This window comes from Neltuma alba, unplaced genomic scaffold (genome assembly GCF_004799145.2).
Source record: "Neltuma alba isolate B1F8T4 unplaced genomic scaffold, ASM479914v2 tig00012407_pilon, whole genome shotgun sequence".
Classification (NCBI taxonomy): Eukaryota; Viridiplantae; Streptophyta; class Magnoliopsida; order Fabales; family Fabaceae; genus Neltuma; species Neltuma alba.
In genome coordinates, this window is record NW_021636899.1 from 313,625 (window position 1) to 334,078 (window position 20,454).

Consider the following 20,454-nt stretch of genomic DNA (forward strand, 5'->3'; position numbering starts at 1 on the left):
GAATTAAAATAAATTTAAAAGACTTGTTTTTGATGTTTTTATATTGAAATGGATGAAATGAAATGACAGTGAATGAAACACACGAGAAAACAACGATAAACAACAATCCCTCCAATTCAACAACAAAGACAATCATCACTTCAACAAATATGGGAGTTAAAAATAATGAACCAAGAATTGTATTTAAACTTTAACCTTATGTTTGGTATGAGGAAATTGAAGAAGAAGAGAGGGAAAGAAAAATTTTAACGAACTTGATTTAAAAAATTTAAAAGGTATGATTATAAAATTTTGATAAAAACATGTAAGATAAAAAGGCAAGCAAAATTAACTTAAAGTTTTTAACCTCACTTCTCCAATTTTTCAAACTAAGTTCCTTAAGATTTTTTTTCTTTACTCCGTTTTTCTCATAGCAAACAGATAAGTCCAACAATTGAGCCACTTTGAATTATCACAAAACATTTTTTCAGAGTCATACTTACTAATTGTGACTAGAATAGTAAAATAGGATTAAAGATACTAAAAACTATTATTTAAACACAACTCAGAGGTTCACAAAACAAAATCAGAGATAACAACAGATACCACAATCCAATGATTCAAGTCACCTTGAAAGATCACAAAAAATTCACTAGAATCGCGTTACAAAGTGTTGACCCAAAACAAAGTATATAAAATCAAAATTATAAAAGCGAAATATTAGCTGCTAAACAAAGATTCAACTATTAAGAACCCTCTGAAGGAAACATAATGACATTACGAAGCTCTAATCAAATAGCTAATCCTAAGATCTAGGAATAAATAAATAACAATTGAAAAGAGAATTAAAATAGCTAGAACTCCCAGATGAAGGCCCAAGCTCCTGTCATTGTTACTCACGGACGGCCGTAGAAATCGTTGCCACCAGCAAGCTTTCATACCCCGGCCATGAAGAAAAGTGAGAAAGATGACAGAAAAATGTGGAGAAATGTCGAAAATGTTGACAAGATAGTGAAGACAGCAAAGTAACATGAGGGAGACGATGGAAAACGCGGGGAGACACAATGGAGATGGTTAAAACAGTGAAGAACGTGAAGAAGACGATGAATGAAAATAATGATGACAAAGATGAGGTAGTGGACAGAGAGGTCGATGGTGATGAAAGAAGAGGATTTTTAGCAGAGAATGATGGAATGGGATAAAAAACGGAGGTCTGCCATCGAGCTCCTCTTCCCCACGCTGGTCTTGGAGAAGATGATGAAAAACAAAAAATATTAGCGCCTGAAACGACGTCGTTTTAGTTGCTTTAATCCTTCTTTGCATTTTCTTCATTTTGGGTCCTTTTCTGCATTTGTCTTCTTTCTTTGCTACAATTAATGTTGGGATTGAAATGTAAATTGCAAATATGCTCAAATTCTCCCAAAGTACCTGTAATGGAAATAGAGAAAATAATGCAGTATCAATTGTCCTTAAAAATAAATTAATTATAATCAAACCAAAATATGACAATCTTGCCCTTATCAATCAATAAATCAAAATAAAGTACAATAAACCAAGCAATATTCAAATAATATAAATAAAGTCCAAAATTAGTGATAAAACCCAGCAAAGTAATATAGAAATGTGTGAAAATAAATGAGTTTATCAATAAGCTGGATATATGAGAGGGGTTTTGTTTTGGTTTATGTGAAATGAGCTCATAAGTGCTTATTTAGAATAAAAAAAAGTTTAATCATTTTTTGAAATTATAAGTTCATTTGCATAGTTACTAAAATTTGATTCAAAGAGTTCGTGATTACAATGGTAAATGCAAATGAGTAGTGAAAAGAAATACTACCTTTCGTACGTAATATAAGAGCTAAATAACTAATTTAAAAAGATTTTAAAAATTAGTTAAGTTGATTACTTAGAAGTGTATATTGACTTTCCTAAATTACTTTTTTTAATCATGTGCATTGAAATCCCTATTTGATGGAAATTCTTTACAATTAACAGGAAATACTTCAGGAAAAAAATATAAATTTAAAAAATAAAATGAATTGAAATTTTATATTAAACAGTGAACTCCAGAAGTAGTATATATTTTCACATTGATTGAATTTCAGCCATATGGTTACCGTATAAATTGCTCTCACTTGTTATTAAATTCAAATTTAATTGCGCACAGAAAAATACGAGAGCGCCGCCTATGCACTCTGACCAATTAAAATAAAACAACTCATATGATTTTAATCCAAGAGGCTGATGATTCATCAGAAGCAATCCAATTTTTTTAAGAAAAATAAACGTCATAATTTTGAAAAAAAAAAAGTAAAAACACTCATCAACCAAAAAAAAAAAAATCCCCCAATCCTATGAGCAACAAAGGTTTGGAGCCGCCGACAGCATCTTCAAACTTGAGATTGCCGCCATTTGTATACCTTCTCTTACATTTGAACTCACACATTCAACTATCAATGTGGTTGAGAGTCCTCACAGTCCAAACACAACGATACAATTATTAGGGGCGCGTTCTACCATTAAGCTAATAACTCGTCATGCGGGCCTTCCACTGGGAGCCCACTGTGCCAAAAGCGAGAGAAGCCCCATTTAGCTTATACGTCATTTGAAAGCAGCTTCAAGAATCCAACGAATAGCTAAGGTTTGTTGACGATCCCTGGCTACAAGCCCAGGGTGTAATTAGAGAAAGTCAAGGAGACGAAATGAGAAATGAGAAGAGTAGGTGGGAGGAATTAGGTTGGGGAGAGTCAAGAATCAAAATTTGTGGAGAGTATGAAAGGGTTATATTTCTTTAAAAAAAAAAATTGAATTGCTTCTGATGAATCATCAGCCACCTGGATTTATTTTAATTGGTCGGAGTACATATGATGTGGGACTCTTAGAGTGTTTAAGGATTTCTCATTGCCCACATTTCTTGTCAGAATTTAATTGCACACATTGCAAGAGAGTAAAAAGAAAAAAAAAAACAGAAAAAGCAAAATAATGGTAACTAAATCAGAGTTTCGCATATCCGGTGAGATTATGACAGGAAAAAAAATGAAAATCTATTAAAGTCTTGTTCCTTTATCAAGGGAAAACAAGAATAGAAAAAATTACTCACAAGCTCTTATAAGAAATTCTAAAAATTCCATCTTTGTATGAGTTTTATAAATTTCACCGTTATTTGTAAAGAGAGTAAATAAAAAATAATGAGTAAAAATTTATTACAAAAGAAATAATAAGTGACATGTAATTTTAATGAGAATAAAAATAAAAAGACTATTTTAAAATTTTAAATAAAAAAGATTTACTCTTTATAAAAAAAGAATAAAAGTGCATTCAATAATTTGGTAGTACTTTTACTAAAAAAGATTAAGGGAGTTCTTTTTAGAAGCACCCAAAAGTACTTCTTAGAAGAATTTTTTCGCAAAACGAAACAAACTCCTCTACATATTTACTTTATATCGTAAAAATACTTTTAAAACCATAATTTTGATTTCATCCAAACAACCCTTAAGGTGTTGAACCACAGCACCTGATGATCCACAAACATAAAAATAAAAAAAGTAGAATGTTGATTCATGCAGCTTAATTACACGAATATTCAAAATCAACAGCCTACATGTTACAGTTCATCTCTTCATGTTTGTTAATACCATAAAAGTTAGTTAGAATTTGAATTTAAGTTTAAATATTAGATATCAATTCATTTTGTTTTTTAATTTTTCTATGGACATTCCAATTAATTGTAAGGGACTTTTACATAATTAAAAAAGACAATTTAAGAATATCAACACATATTTTTGACAAATAATTAACTTAACTAATTTTTTTAATTTTTTAAATTAGTTTCCTAACTCTTATATTAAAAACTGAATATGACATTAAAAATAAATAAGGAGCCAAGCAAATTCTGCATTGGAAGGAGGGTTTTTTGATTTTGAATTACTTTTCCGATTCTTAAACTACTTGATGAATTTAAAAAGATTAAAAAATTTTTAATAAGTTGTTTCATTCTAAAAAAATTGAGATGATTTTTCTAAAATATTTTTATATATAATATCAGATTATGTATTAATTTATGAGTTAGATAAATTAATTTAAAGAATTAATAAACATCAGAGATAAAATGAATTAAGATTTTATAATTTCCTTAAAAAATATTTAAATAATAATTAACTAGGAAAAAATTATAGAAAAATATCTCATTAAAAATTACTCTGTATATAAAATTTGTAAAGCACCGTTACTTTTTTATATGTAAAATAAATTTATCATGTTCTTCTCATCAATAAAAATTCGTAATGAAAGCTTTTTCTAAGAGTTAATTGATTAATTTAAGTAGATTAAAAAAATTAGTTAAGTTACTTATAAATAATAAATAAATATTGTCTTTCCTTAAATATCCTTGTTAATCACATGTATTTGCTAGAATATCATTTGATAAAACATGAATATGTATAACTACTACAAAAATTATTATAAAAATAAATAAATAAATATGAAAAATAAAATAAACTAAAATATTATATTTAGAACTAAATTAAATATTAAACTAATTCTTATTTTAGCTAGCAAAAAAAATTCTTATTTTACGTATAGTTAATACTACTCCATCCCTAATTATAAAAACATTTTGGTCAAATTGTGTTTTTTAAGAAAACATTTAAAATTAGTTAAAAATAATTAATATGTAATAAATATATTTTTTCCAAATATACCCCTAATAAATGTAAGAGAGTAATAATAAGATAAATAGAGATAGAATGTATGGAGAGAGAATGCAATATATGAAATTTATTAGGGATAAAATAAGTAACAATGCATTAAATGTTCAGACAAATTCAAAAAAAAATCTTATAAAAAGAGACAAATCTATTAAAAAAATATCTTATAATGAAAAATGGAGGGAGTAATAATCAAACCAGATATTCAGTTGATGCGGATCACCGTCCCGCAAGTCATGCGACAAGACTACATTAATTCTCTCTTCAACATTATTTGTGGTCGTTGAGACGTCTAGTTCAACGACCCTGCCTAGTACTCCAATTAACTACACGGGCTTAACTATATAGCACGGCTCCTCTAATATTATTTTTTTTTTTAAGCATTAGAGTACTCCAAAGGTTTTCACTGCTCAGCATGTTCTATTGGATACGGATAGAAGAATAACCTAATTGGTATTCTTAAAAGAAATTAAAAAAATCAGAACTAAGCGGAGATGATAATTTATCATTTTGACTTCTTCCACCAAAGATTTTATAATTTCCGAAGTAATTGAAGTTATATATATTTTTCTAGTATTAGTACTCTAATTAACTACAAGTACTTAATCATACTCCGATCCTTAATATAAAACTAATTTAACTAATTTGATTAAATTAAGAAAGTTAAATAAATTAGTTAATTATAAGAAATGTGACACATTTTTCCTAAAACACCATAATCATCGTTCTTACTACCCTCTCTTCATTTTCTACTTGATTATGGTTGAGGGAGTATCCATAGGGGTGATTTAGAGAGAATTGATAAATATGAGAAATGGGTCTTATATTTAGGACCAAAACTAACTTAACAATTGGGTCATATATTAAGGACCATAGGAGTATTTATTATAAATAACTTATTTAAATATTTTTTTAATCTACTTAAATTAGTTAAGCAGCTCTTTTCTTTTAAAATATTGATTTCTATAATTTAATAAAAACCTAAATCATTTTATTTTTTGAGGGATTAAAACATATGGTTTAAAACTTAAGAAACTAAAACCAAAGTTCATATAAATTTGAAGAATCAAAGATGATATTAATTTGTTTTTTTTTTTTTGCTAGACATAAGCATCTTTCTGTTGAAGTCAATTTTATTTGAGGTAGCAAATGTTGTTTTATTTTTTTATTTTTTTGGTTGCCTAGAGTATCCTTCCACTCGAATGGTAAGTAACTAATCTCTCGGAATACTGTCAAGTAGTGGAAATCCCTCCTAATAGTATTTTTTTCATACGTACCACCTAAGAATCACGGTAGCACATGTTGTTTTATTTACTTGTGGTCCCATCTTGTTATTTTATCTAGGAAAAATACAACTTTTGGTCTCTCAAATTTAGACCCATTTAGGTTTTGGTCCCTGAAATTGAAGCCCTGAGGTATTGGTCTCTGGAATTTACTCCGTTACAAAACATTAGTTCCGAAGAGTCATGTGTTATTACAGTTTGCTGAGGTGGTACAAACAGTGTTAGGTATGATGATTTGGCTTCTAACTTGACAACATAAGTTGATTAAGTGACATGGGAGCTGGACATCTTATGTGAAAAATTTAAAACAAAAAAAAGGAAAGAAGGCGCCTGTCGTCCATCTGGTATTTCTTCGCAGTCTGCAAATTTTTGTTCCCATCCTTGACATAGTGAGAAGCATGAAGCACATGGTGCTCAATGTCGTCCATCTTCTCGCCCTGAGCTTCAACCATCACCGCCATGTCCAGAAATACCTGGTGCAGCTCCAGTAGACTCTTCTTGATCTCTTTAGCAGCTTCGTGCTTGTCCCGTATCTCCGCCACTGTCTCTAGAACTTTCCCTCTCCTGTGCTCTTGAATAGCTTTGCTTAGAAGCTCTTCTTCCCCACTGGATATGATCTTCTCAATTATTTCTTCATCTGGGTGTTCCCCTCTTACAGTAAAATAGTGTCTTCCCACCGTCTCTTTGTATTCAATCATCATCATCTGCCTCAGCTCCTGAAACTCCATCATTAGATCCTTCAGTTTCTTGCGAAGGCCGTTGGGGACTGAAACTCTGGTTTTGTAAATGGCAGGCGTGCCGTCTTTAAGGCCAGAGAGTCTCCTATTGGCAGCATTAGCTCGGTCCATTTCTTCCAATTGAGACCAGCTTGTTCTGGCCTTCTTAAGCACAGAGACGATATCAGCATTGATTCTGATCCTTAAGGATTTTAGAGCCTCAGGCTTGTGCAAGGATTTACTTTCTTCGTTTGCTTGCTGAAGTTTGCCCAGAATGTCACGGAGATTCACCATCTTCATTTTCACCTTCTCGGCCTCTTCCAGGAAGTGACCCATGTCGGTATCCAAGTGATTTGTTGAGGAGCTAAGTTCTACGCCGAACGGAGGAAACCAGCTTCCAGATCCACTTTGTCTTTCATTGCGGCTTTCTTTAGATCCATATAGCTCATTAAGGATTTGGTCATGAGGTTGTTCATTTTTGCTATCGGTGTTGTTAAGTTCCTGTAGACCGATGAAAAAAGCCAAGTTCTACGCCGGACGGAGGAAGACCAACTTCTAGATCCACTTCTTTCTTCTTCTTGTTTTTTTTTTTTTTTTCCATGTCAAATATTCAATTTCTATGCCACTTAATCAGCTCATGTTGCCAAGTCAAAAGCCAGTTCATCATAGTTGACACTGTTTACACCACCTCAACAAACTATAACGGTACATGATTCTCAAGGATTAACGTTTTGTAACAAAGTAAACAAACTATAACGGTACATGATTCTCAAGGATTAACGTTTTGTAACAAAGTAAATTCCAGAGACCAATACCTCTGGTCTTAAATTTTAGAGACCAAAACCTAAATAGGTCTAAATTTGAAGAACTAAAAGTTGTATTTTCTCTTTTATTTACTTGTGCAGTTGTGTTTCTATCCTAAAATATGCCCATTTCTTTGCACTTTTCTTGGACCAAAGCATAAAAAAGCATCTGATGACCTCTTCAGGCACATTCCTTTTTGGTAACTCAGGCCCAATTTCATTGTTGAGTTTGGGGCAGCGAATTTCTCATTTTACTTCTTTCTATCCATACTGAAATTTCTTCTAGAAATTAGTCTGGGACACTTTATAAGGATTTTATTAGCTTCTTTACTTTATAAAATAATTTACCTAAAAGTTTTGGGCCAAACGAGAAGCTCTAACCACTTTTTTTTTAAAACATTTTCTCGGAAATATATTGTTAATGATCAGAAATTAGTTTTAAGATTATTTATAACTCTTTCTAGAAAATAAAATCCTTCATCAAATTTATAATTCCCAAATTAATGCTCTCTATGATTTTTCCTTAATTTTTTTTGGGTCTTTAGACAATTTTAGTAATTTTTTTCTTGATTTCCTTAAAATCTGAGGCATTTTAGATTTTTCTTGAATTTTCTTAATTTTTCAATATTCTTTTATACTTATAGTTTTAACTCGATATTTAGTATTCCTCTTATCCTTAATATAAGACCGATTTAACTAGTTTTATTAAATTAAAGAAGTTAGGTAAGTTAGTTAATTATAAGAAACATGATATGTATTTTCTAAAACATCATAATCATCTTTCTTAATATCGTCTCTCATTTTCTTACTTAATTATGGTTGAAGGAGTATCAATAGAAATAATTTAGAAAAAAAATGATAAATATGATAAATAAGTCTTATATTTAGAATCAAAATTTACTCAATAATTAGGTCCTATATTAAAGACCAAAAGAGTATTATTTATAGTTTTGGTCTTTGAACTTCTCGTGTTTTCAACTTTTGGCCTATCATAAATATATTTTCAATAATAATTTATGGGATACGAAGTAAATATATAAAGGATTTTGACTCGACTTACATACAACATATTTATAAGTGTTTATAAACATGATTCATTCTAAACAGGCCCTTAAGCAACATTTAAAATTGAGGATGTTACAAAAGTATTGGACACAAAAGATAGAGTTCCGTAAGTCCTGGAGAAATTAAAACCAACTTATACAAAAAATGTAATCTGAATTATAAAAGAAGTTTCATAAGGAATTTGAATCCTATCTTGTATTCCGCCCTTCCATTTTGTCTGTAATATTTTCCTTCCATTTATAATCATTGTATTGGATTGAATTGTATTATTATTATATATATAATTTTCTTCCTAAATTAAGAGATGCAATGTAATATCCAATTTTTTTCCATTTCATCTGAGCGCATACGCGATGACATGCATATATCATATTCTACAATAAGCTAGTGAGACGAATTATGAACCCATTTTCTTTGAAATTGATGAGAGAAAAATTTTCCTTTAAGATGCTGGGAATCCAATAATTACTAGAGGATCCTGATTCCTGAGTATTCTCGTCCTCCAAATGAAAGCAATTAATTTTTTTTCCCAAAAAAAGAAAATCTGCACAAAGCAGGAATTTTCTGCGCCTTCAAGTTTCACCTGCTTTTGAATCAGTGTGCCCACCCCACTTCTTTATCCTATCTTCTGCAAGTGACGCCTGCAGTTCCATCCACAAAAATATACATAGTCAATAGTTTTCATCAGTTTATGTGGAGGGTAATGTAATGATACGAGTTTTCTATCAGTTTTCCCTTTTAGAGTGTCACACACACATATGCCACAAAAGCATTATTACAGTTGCTGTAATTTGAATCGAATATCATGCACTACACTAATTATATTTCTCCGTGTTGAGTTATTTCTTGATAAGAGATCGTAACACATACGCCCATAAGGGAAGGTACGTACTTACCTCTTTGTTCCAGTTGGTTTTATAAACCATTATGCATAGAACTATTGTCTGTAAAATGGTCCCTGACAACATTCCCGACCAGATCCCCTGAAAACCAAAAAGGAAAAAAGGAGATATGAACGATTTAACGGAGAACATATCAGGCAAAAATTCAACCTACAAATTACACACACTTAATATATATATATATATATATATATAAAAGAAAAACAAGTAGGATTAGACGTACCAGGACTCCAAGATTGAGAATGTAACCCAAAACAAGACCGAGAGGAACACCAAAAAGGTAATAACAAGCGATGTTAACGTAAGCAACAGCAGTTTGCCATCCTGCCCCAATGGCGACTCCGGAAAGAACAGGCTGAATGTTGTTGATGATGATGCAGAAAGCCAACATGGGTGTGAGCTTCACCACCAGATCTTGCACTTGCGTGTCGCTCGAGAACAATGCTGGGTACTGTTTCCGGAAGACGATGAGGACAAGAGACATCACAAGTCCCAGCAGAAACGAGGTTATTATGGCCACAACCAGCGAAAACTTGGCTGTTCTTGGGTGCGCTGCTCCCAGTTCATTGGACACTCTCACACTGCACGTACATGCACATGCATACAGCTTTTATATTATATATATATAGAGAGAGAGAGAGAGAGAGAGTCGATAGACACGTAGGACTCGATCGAGGTTCAGTAATAATGTTCTACGTGGTGATCGGACACTGCATGGGCCTGTTTAAAAGTAACCTATTGAGTCAAAACACGCAGTGGAGCAGATTGAATGAAGCTGCGAGTGTTTGCAATGGCTTTAAAACAATTTAACTTTTGGATGAAAAGCCACCATAAGTTATAAGCAAAAATTTAAAGCTTAATATTTTTGAAAAGTGGAGAGAGAAGATGAAAAAAAGTTGGATTCCACTTCTTTCAATGTTTTAAAAGCCGGACCACACATTAAATAGAAAAAATCAGTGGGTCATTATTCAAACGGTTAGATCGGTCAAACAGTTCAGTTAGACCGGTAATATAATAATTAAATTAAAAATAATACTATATATAAATGATATAAATACAATAAATACATGAATAATAATTAGAAAGAAGAATTAAAAGAATTTAATACATTCATCATAGAAATTATACATATACATTTTGATGACTTAAAAATATTTTTTAAAAATAAAAATAATATAATAAAATATATAACTTGAATCAGGATAACTAGAACAGAATTACCCGAATCTCCAACTAATGTCCATGATTCCATGGGTCAAAACAAACTACCCCTGATATCTATTGGATTTTAATGGTACTCTCATCGGAAGTAGGATAAAAGTCAAATCTATGAGGAAAAGTGAAACAAAAGGCAATATGAACCGTTGATATTTGAATATGATTAGTTTTGACCATTGATCTCATGTTACTTTTTCTATGTTTTATTGTTTTTTAATCATGTTGTTTCATCATCGGCTTTTTGCACGTCTCCTCCTACGTTTCTCTGTACTGTTGGAGATCAAATCAGAACAATAGGGAGGAGAAACTCTTCAGTGCGACGCGATGAGTTTGACCATGGAGAACAAAAGTCTCCAAATCGGTGCCAATCTTGTGCTTCTCCATTCTTCTTAGTTCCTCTTCCATCTTCTTCTTCTTTACTCGGGGTTTTAAACATGAAAATAACATGGTTAATAAAAAAAAATTTTTGAGCCGTTCAGTTCTCATAAACCTGTCCTGGGTTCCGGCGTAACTACCAGTTATGAGTGGCTCAATCCAGATCAAACCTTTAAACAGTCCAAATGCACAAACCAAACTGCTATGTAGAACAGCTGACGGCTGAACCGATCCGACCATCCGATCCAGTCCAGTCCGACTTTCAAAACCTTGACTCCTTTAAAAGAATTTATTTTAAATCACATTATACTATCTTATTTATATTTAAATTTAGACTTATATTCTTCCTAGTACAAAATATAACTAATTTGTAAATATTAAAAAATTAATTAAATTAATTATATGTAATAAATGGATGTTATTTTTCATAAAATACTCCTATAAATCATGTGTATTGAAAGCTACCTTTTAATGAAAATTCATTAACATGTGTCATCATTATAGCATAAGGATTACTTAGGAACAAAATGGATAAATATTGAAGACAAAATAAAATAAAATATTATATTTATTACCAAATTGAATTTTTAACTAGTTCTTATATTAAAGACTAGAGATAATATTATCTAATAAAATTCATTTTACTACTTTATTTTTTTTATTTTATATTTACATAAATCATGCATAGTATATTATCCAATTAATGATAGAATATTATTTGGTTTAAAAAATTTTACATTATTATGATTTCTAATTTAAATATATTTTATTCATTAAATATAATTTCTTCTTATTATAATAATTTAAAATTATTATATTTTGTAAATTCATATTTTTAATCATTTTTATTATTTAATAAAAATCATATTCATTTAGTTATTTTACAAACTAAACTTACCTATTCAATCATAATCTAAATAATTTTTTTACTTTACAAACTAATTTTTATAAAGTTAATCTAAATATAAATCACATTATCTAATCTAATTTTTTAAAATTAAATTGAAAATAAATTATTTTTTCTACTAAGCAGATCCCATATCTACGGATGCATTATTTTCAACTAAGTTGGAGTTTATATTTACTATCGAGTTCTGAAATTAATCCACACACACATATATATGCTCCTCCGGTTCTAAATATAAAACTCTTTTTGTAGTGTAAATTATATTACAAAAAGGATATTCTTATATTTAAGAACGGAGGAATATATGAAAAATATTTTATTCATATATATTTGTATAGGTGAATTGAATATCTAACCTTACGGCTGCGTTCATTCCGAAGCTGACCATCACAGTCCAACCCAATATGTTCATGCTGCAGAAATTGAATTCAATATTAATGACAGAAAAGTGACGCCCATGCTGATGTGTGGTTGAAGAAATTAAAGTGAACAAGTTTAGCATTTATGATAATTAAATTCAGCGGATCTCCACCGAATCAACAGATAGACGTGTACATAGAATTGATTAATTAAATATTTTGGAAAAATGGTTAAAAAAAACCACTAAAATAAAAAAAAATATAAATTAGGACCCATAACAATATTAGTATGGGTTTTGATAACGATAGTATAGGTTTTGACAATAATTTTTACAAACTGGTCTTTGTGTGCAATTTTTTTATTTTGGTGGTCTTTTTTGTTATATTTCCTAAATATTTTCTCCTCTAATACGTGAAAGTCCATGATAGTAATTTCAGAAAACATAAAAATAATAAAGGGTAGCTAGGGGTTCCATTATAGACGGCTAGCTGGTTAACAAGATTTTAATCATGACCCGTTTGCAAGTGATTATGTGAGGCATTGACTAAAGGCAAAGGTGAGGATTTTTGTTTGGTACTGAAAGAAAAGTCATATATTTTGATTTTTTTTCCTATGTGAAAGGCACATTTTCGCCATATTCCAAATGGGACAAAACAAAAGGGGAAAACTCCAAACAAATGATAGAGAAGCTGTGTGGCCGTTCCATATACCAATATCAGACATCTCACATCGCCCCGGTGTTGACACACAGATATATCTAATTTATTCCCTTCTCCTCGTGAAAGTTAATCAAATAACTATAGAATATTTAATTTTTGATGATCATGTGTTTTATATTTTTTTTATGTGAGTTTATAATCAAATAATACTAAATGTCAATATTTTGAAAAAAATATATATAACTATGTGTGGTTGGAAAACTTAATATAATAAATGTAAAAAGCTTGATCTAAGTATTCTCCTATTAAAAATTACTACTTAAATTTCATGATAAATTTATTTTTTTGGACTAATGAGAGTACACCAAGAGATAAGAGATTAATTTGAAAACGGTCCCTCCTATCGTGGGGTGAGCACTGAGCAATGAGGAATTGCCTTTTATTTTTATTTTATTTTGTATGATCACAAAAAGAAACGAAGGGGATGCAACAACCAGATCAGACAAGAACCGATTGTATATCCCCGGCTCTGATCTCGCAGGTGAGATCAATTAGCAATGCATATCCTACTTTAATTTCTTTTATTTTAAATGCATGACTCTTTTAATTAATTTCTCAAAATCAATAAAATTGCTTAGAGCAATTATTTGTGATTAATAACTACTCTTCCTTCCATAAAGGAACAAAATAAAGTGCTCATAAAGATAATATACTTATACTTCTAGTTAAATAACTAATTTATAAATATTTAAAAAAAAATTAGTTAACATAGTTATTTGTAATAAACTTATATTGTTTTTTCTAAAGTATTCATACCAATCATGTGTATTAAAACTATATAACTCCTTAACACGTATAACCACTATAGGAATATCTTGGAGAAAAAATAAATAAATATTAGAAACAAAATAGATTCAAGACTTATATTTAGAATTAAATTAAATATCTAACTAGCTTTTATATTAAGGATCGAAAGTAGTATTTAGGATTAGAAGAAGTATTTTTTACAAAAAATATTATATTAATGCATGCTAATATTAATGTATATATTGCGAATTAATTGTTCACCATTTTATTTTTCTCCTTCCGTCCTTTTCGCTTTCTTTCCTGGCCTTCAATTTTTTTCCCCCTCTTATGTCATTTTGAAGAGAGAAGTTTGCTTCTTTTTTTTTTTTTTGGACCGGCGAGAAGTTTGCTAACCTCCGTGTCCCACGGGGTTTCGCTATCAAACAAAATAGTACTAATAATAATAAGAAGAAGAAGGTTCAGATCAGTCAGAAACAAGAGTACTTACCAAATAGATAAGGCGTCCACGGAGACTTCAGCGTTCTTGAGATATCCAGCAAACAAGATCAGAGCCATAAAATACCACACCTCCAAGCTTTACCAGCAATTTGAGGGGGAAGAAAAATGTAAGAATCTTAACTAATCGACCTTAATAATAATACTACATCCAATCCTTAATATTACCTCTCATTCTAAATACTACCTCCAGTCCTAATTATAAAACCCAATTGATTTATTTGAGGAGATTAAGGAAGTAAATTAAATTAGTTATTTGTAATAAATAAGTGTTGTCATTCCTAAAATATACTTGCTAATTAAGTGTATTGGCTAGAACTATCATTATTAAAAGGACTATCTTGGAAAAAAATGCATAAATATAAGAGAAAAAATGGATTGGGGTCTTATAATTAGGACCAAATAAAAAGTCAAACGGGATCTTATATTTAGGACCGGAGGTAGTATAAGATTTAGTTGACTTATTTGAATAGATTAAAAAAATAAATTAAATTAGTTATTTGTAATAAATATGTATTGTCTTTCTTAAAATATTCTTGTTAATCAATTTATTAGTTAGAACTATTATTATTAGAAGGATTATCTTGAAAAATATGAGAAACAAAATAGATTGAGATCTTATATTTAAGACCAAAATAAAATTTAAACGAAATCATATACTCCTCCGGTCCTAATTATAAGACCCAATTGACTTATTTGAGGAGATTAAGGAAGTAAGTTAAGTTGGTTATTTATAATAAATAAGTGTTGTTATTCCTAAAATATCCTTGCTAATTAAGTATATTGGCTAAAACTATCATTATTAGAAGGATTATCTTGGAAAAAAATGCATAAATATAAGAGAGAAAATGGATTGGGTCTTATAATTAGGACCAAATAAAAAGTCAAATTGGGTCTTATAATAAGGACCGGAGGAGTATTAAATACCGGAGGTAGTATAAGAGCTTGTTTGATTTTTATTTTGATCCTAAATATAAAACTTAAATCCACTTGATCTCTCATATTTATCCATATTTTTCCAAGACAGTCATTGTAATAATGATAGTTCTAACTAATACACTTGATTAATAAGGATATTTTAGAAAGGATAACATATATTTATTACAAATAACTAACTTAACTAACTCTTATATTAAAAGCTGGAGGTAGTATTAATTAGATCTTACTACATCCACTCCTTAATACAAGAGCCAGTTGACTAATTTGAGTAGATTAAAAATTTTTGTTAAATCAGTTATTTGTAATAATTATGTGTTGTCTTTCCTAAAATATTATTGTTAATCATGTATATTGTATTAGTTAAAACTATCATTTGATTGAATATTTAACATATGCAACTACTACAAAGACTATTTTAAAAATAAATAAATATGAAAAAATAAAGTAAATTTGGTTCCTATATTTAAGAACAAATTAAAAGTTAAACTAACTCGTGTATTAAATACAGGAAGTAATATTGGCTATTAATCAACACAATGAAACCTCCTAAAAAATGCTAGCTAGATCGATCTTTGATCTACTACTTTCACCCACATCAAATTAAATTCCTTCTGTTCATCGAGATGCAATTCACATGATGCAGCGCCTGTTGGTGCACTCGGGGGATCTTAATTATTTGCTCTGTATGTCTCTTTTAAAAATCGTAATGTCTTCTTTAAATTTAATACTGACCCTCCTGATGATTAATTATTTAATTACATCGCTTGTGTGAATTTTGTTATTTTAGGTGATGTTTTAAGTATCTTAATTGTTTGAAAATTTGGAAAATTATCCGACACCCAACATTTACAGAGGAATAAAAAAAATTAAAGATAATATATACTATCACTGTCAATACTGTGAGACTGAGTGGGATAATATTTGACATTGTTATTGTATATTTTATGCATGAATATTTTAACCATTAAATTGAAATAAAACAAAATAAAAATAGGAAATAAAAAAACTGTGTCAAAGTCGAGGAAAAGGGCTGGCCTTATGGACAAGTAATCATGAAATGTCCTTTATTATAAGTGAAAAGCCGTGCACTCAATTTCACTTTTTTTTTTAAAGCAGCCACTCAATTTCACTTATAATTTAATTTTAAGTTGTCAGTACTTACTCTTTTAATTTTTTTCCCTTTTTCTTTTCCTATTTACTTATTCCTTTTAGTTCAAAATATAAAATAAATTTTATTTATTTATATTTATAAAAAAATTAGTTAAAATTAGTTTAAAATAATAAATATGTAAGACATATATATTTTTTAAATATACTCTTATTAATAAAAAGAACAAGTAAAAGATATAATAAATAAATTAAAAAATAAAGAAAATAAATGTGGGGTAAAATTAAAAAAAAACTCATAAAATGATTAGATAAAAGAGAATACTATCTTATAAAAAAAAAACAAGCCATTCCAATAAAGTTTATTTTATATCTTGAAGGAGGGAGGACCTTTTCAATTGGAGAAAAACGAAAAGAGGATTTTCTCCAGTTCTCTTGTTTTCTAATACTAATATGAAAACCTTATATTTCCTCTTAGAAAACCCTACCATCAATTAATTTTTTTAATGTTTGCTGAGATCATGTTTTTCATTGTTATGAATCATTCGTCTCGTTTAAATTTCAATTGAAGACATATTTTTGGGGAAGCATTTATCAATACTCATTACAGTGATAAGTATTATGATACTCATCAAATATCAACTATTCAAATTTAATATTAATGATCAAGATTTAATATTTAATATTTTTTATAAAATATTTTTTAATAGGTACATAATTCAAAATGAATGTAATCTCTTGATTGTAAATTTTTTAAAAATTAAAACTTTTATTCATAAGGTATTAGTTAAAAATTTTAAATAGTTTAAGTTATGAATATGATGCTACTCATTTTTGCAACTTCAGAGATGGACAAAATTGCTTTCAGTTACGTACATTGGTCATTGGCCCAAAAAAAAAAAAAAGTTGCGTACATTGGTCAAAACATGCGTTTTCTACCAAAGCCAATGAGTTCGCAATTATACCGCTTTTTTACTTTTCTTCCATCGACTTTGAAGAAGAAATTACTTTATTTATTTTTTTAAAGTTCAAAATAACATTAATGGTCATTTTTTGATATATATACTACCTACAGTCTTAATTATAAAAGCTAATTAACTAATGTGAGAAAATTAAAAAAAAAGTTAAGTTAGTTATTTACTATAAATATGTGTTGTTTTTTTTAAAATATCTTTACTAATCAAGTGTATTAACTAGAACTATCATTGTTAAAAAAATTATCTTAAAAAAATGTATAAATATTACATACAAATGTATTAGAATCTTATATTTTAAACTAAAATAAAACCAAATAAGATCTTAATAGAATAGAAGTAGGGTGTGTGTATATAATATTGCTACATTTTTTTAGCACGTGCAGTTACTGTCATTGGTTGCCTCAGCGTCAGTTATTACTAGTCACGCTTCCCAATAATGAATCATTTAATTTTCTTGACAATTTTAAAGAAATTTAAATTTTAATTAATTAATTACTTTCCCAATTTACACTATGACAAAATGGACAGAGAGTAATTAAAAATAGGAGAATCGTAACTAAATTCTTTATTTTTAATTTTATCCGCAAATTTGTGTTATTTAATTGTCAAATTTGGTTTGAGTTATATGAATTTGTGTCTTCCTAATTATAATTCTTTCTTTAAAAAAGCATTCCCTGCGCTGAAAACGGGGTCTTGTCGGAACTTAATGCCAGACTAGCCTGAAAGGAAGCAAGGAAACGTGCGAAGAAGATGATGATACGTACCAGAGCATGACAGCGGAGGCCAGAGAAAGCCGAACGAAACCCCACAGATTCTGAAAGGCTTTGATGGAAAAGCCACTCCAAGCTCTCCCACACGTTCCGCTAAAAATATACGCCAGTTGACCCAGCACGATGAACCACCACGACGCGTTCAGGACGATCGCTGCTCCGACGAGTCCCCATTTCACCTTCAGCATCAGCGCCCAGCTCATCACCGTGTGAACCACCAGCGCCGCCGCCGATATCCACGCCATCACCATGATCCTGCTCTGCGCCTGCAAGAACTTCTGGATTGGAAAGTTCATCGCGTAAGCGAACAGCTGCGGGATCATCCACACCGCGAACACGCCCGCCGCCTCCGATATCGCCGCCTTCTGCCCTATCGCTCTCAGGATTTGCCTCGCGAAGATGTACAATAGACACAGAAACAGAGCCGTCGTGTTCAGAATCACCCATGACCTCTGCATGTAAATCCCTAACATATCAAGCTGACCCGCCCCGAAAGCTTGCCCGCACAGCGTCTCCAGCGCGCTCCCCATCCCGAGCTGTTTGGTATTCAAATCCAAAATCAGAATCAGTTGATTCTCTGATCACCTTAAAGTTAAACACAGCAGTTTCTAGATTTTACCATGACGCCGAAGCAGAAGCCGGCGATGACGGAGTTTTCGACGGAGACGGCGGCGAGTTGGAGGGTGCCGACATGACCGGCGAGGAGCTGAGTGATGGCACCGAGGGAGTATTGAGAAATGGAGGTGAAAATGGCAGGACCGGCGAGGTACCAGAGCTTCTTGGACTCGATGAAGAATTGAGTAAAGAAATCTTTGGGAGTGGTGATGAGAGGGATGTCAGACGATTCGGCGCTGAAAATTGCAGCGGCGGCGGAGATTTGATGATGAGGTCCCTCCGGTGAGGGTGTGGCGGCGAGGAGAGGCTGACTGTTAGTTTCACGATCCTCCATCACTCTCTTGAGAGATATATTTATTAAAAAAAAATCACAATTCTATTCCGTGGCCAGTCTTATCGTGTCCCTATTTATAAACGTTGTTGCTCATGATACTACCATTCAAACTTATGCAAGATCTTTTTTTTTTTTTTGACCAAAACTTATTCAAGATACTCGTACAAGTTATATTTTAATAAAAATTTTCTATATCATCATTATATGAATTAATCAATTAGATGGCTAAAAAAGAGAAGATAACAATAAATTAAAACTATGACTTACAATGTATGAAATGAAATGCATAAAAAGACAAAACAACATGGAAATATAGGAAAGCGGTATATCCGTTTTCCTCCTCCATTTCTTACTACTTCCCATCATAATTATAAAATTGTAATTTGAACGGTTCAAAAATCTTATACTACTCTATAGGTAGTCTTATTATGTCCCTATTTATAAACACTGTTGCTTGTGATATTACCATTCAAACTTATTCAAAATACAAGTTGTATTTTAATTTTAAAAAAATTATATATCATCGATATATGAGTTAATCACCTAGACGGCTAAAAAGGAGAAGACGCATTTTTCTAAGTGATTAAATATATATTTGTACATGTTTTGTCCTTTTGGCTCAAAATGTTTTGTAATTGTCTATGTATTTTTTCAATTAAATTAAAATTACGACTTACCATATATGAAATGAAATGCATAAAATTAAAGAACAAAACAACATGCAGCTCTTAGAAATATAGAAATACTAGTTCATTGGGATATCAGGATATCAAAGCTAAGTCAAGTTCCCACCAAATCTTGTAAATATATAAATATATATTTAAAAACTAATATGACTTATTTTTTAAATTCTGTGTGATCATGCATCGTGTGATACTGTGATCTATCTAATTAATCTATCTATTACTGATTTAAATCATGTTCAATTTCATTAAACTTTGAATTTTGAGACAGGTTGTTCTGATTTCAAATAAAAATAGGGGAGAATTTTTTTTAACCAAAAAATAGGAGAGACTAGTTGATACATAAAACAGAAAATAATGAAATATGAAGCGTATATGGTTTTAAAATTGAACGCGAGATGCAGATCAATCACGTGCCGCGCGAGGGGAATTTTGTTTTGCCGAAAAGAGGCCTTTCGGCTTCGGGGCTTGGTCTCGGCTCTCTTTTCCCTCCTCTGTTCCTCTTTATCACCATTTGATGAGATTTCAGTTGTCCAAATTTAATGTTTGAAAAAAGTATTATTATTTTTTATCAAAAAAATTACAATTTTATTTTTAAAAAATAAGTAAATAAATTCAAACTTTTAATATTTGATTTGAATTCATATCATATTTTAACAATTCAGATTTATTTATATCTTTTTTAAATAAAATTATAATATTTTTTCCTTAATAATAATAATATTTTTTTACAACATTAAATCTGAACCATTAA

The 20,454-nt window shown here is 30.3% G+C and overlaps 1 protein-coding gene and 1 pseudogene across 2 annotated transcripts; both read right to left on the reverse strand.

Moving 5' to 3' along the window:
- Positions 1–6,270: 6,270 nt before the first annotated feature.
- On the reverse strand, positions 6,271–7,160 carry LOC114726834 (syntaxin-related protein KNOLLE-like; annotated as a pseudogene).
- A 1,780-nt stretch (positions 7,161–8,940) lies between these two features.
- On the reverse strand, positions 8,941–19,066 carry LOC114726825 (protein DETOXIFICATION 29-like). 2 transcript variants are annotated; one of them, XM_028913542.1, is made up of 7 exons: positions 18,688–19,066; positions 18,063–18,604; positions 14,268–14,354; positions 12,311–12,367; positions 9,678–10,035; positions 9,449–9,535; positions 8,941–9,193 (listed from the first exon to the last, which is right to left on the reverse strand). In XM_028913542.1, the coding sequence occupies exons 1-7, from the start codon at positions 19,015–19,017 to the stop codon at positions 9,125–9,127; spliced, it is 1,530 nt and encodes a 509-aa protein (XP_028769375.1). In that variant the 5' UTR covers positions 19,018–19,066; the 3' UTR covers positions 8,941–9,124. The 2 variants fall into 2 exon arrangements, with proteins under 2 accessions (XP_028769375.1, XP_028769376.1); XM_028913543.1 differs by lacking the exon at positions 14,268–14,354 and having other exon boundaries at positions 18,688–19,064.
- Between the last annotated feature and the right edge of the window lie 1,388 nt (positions 19,067–20,454).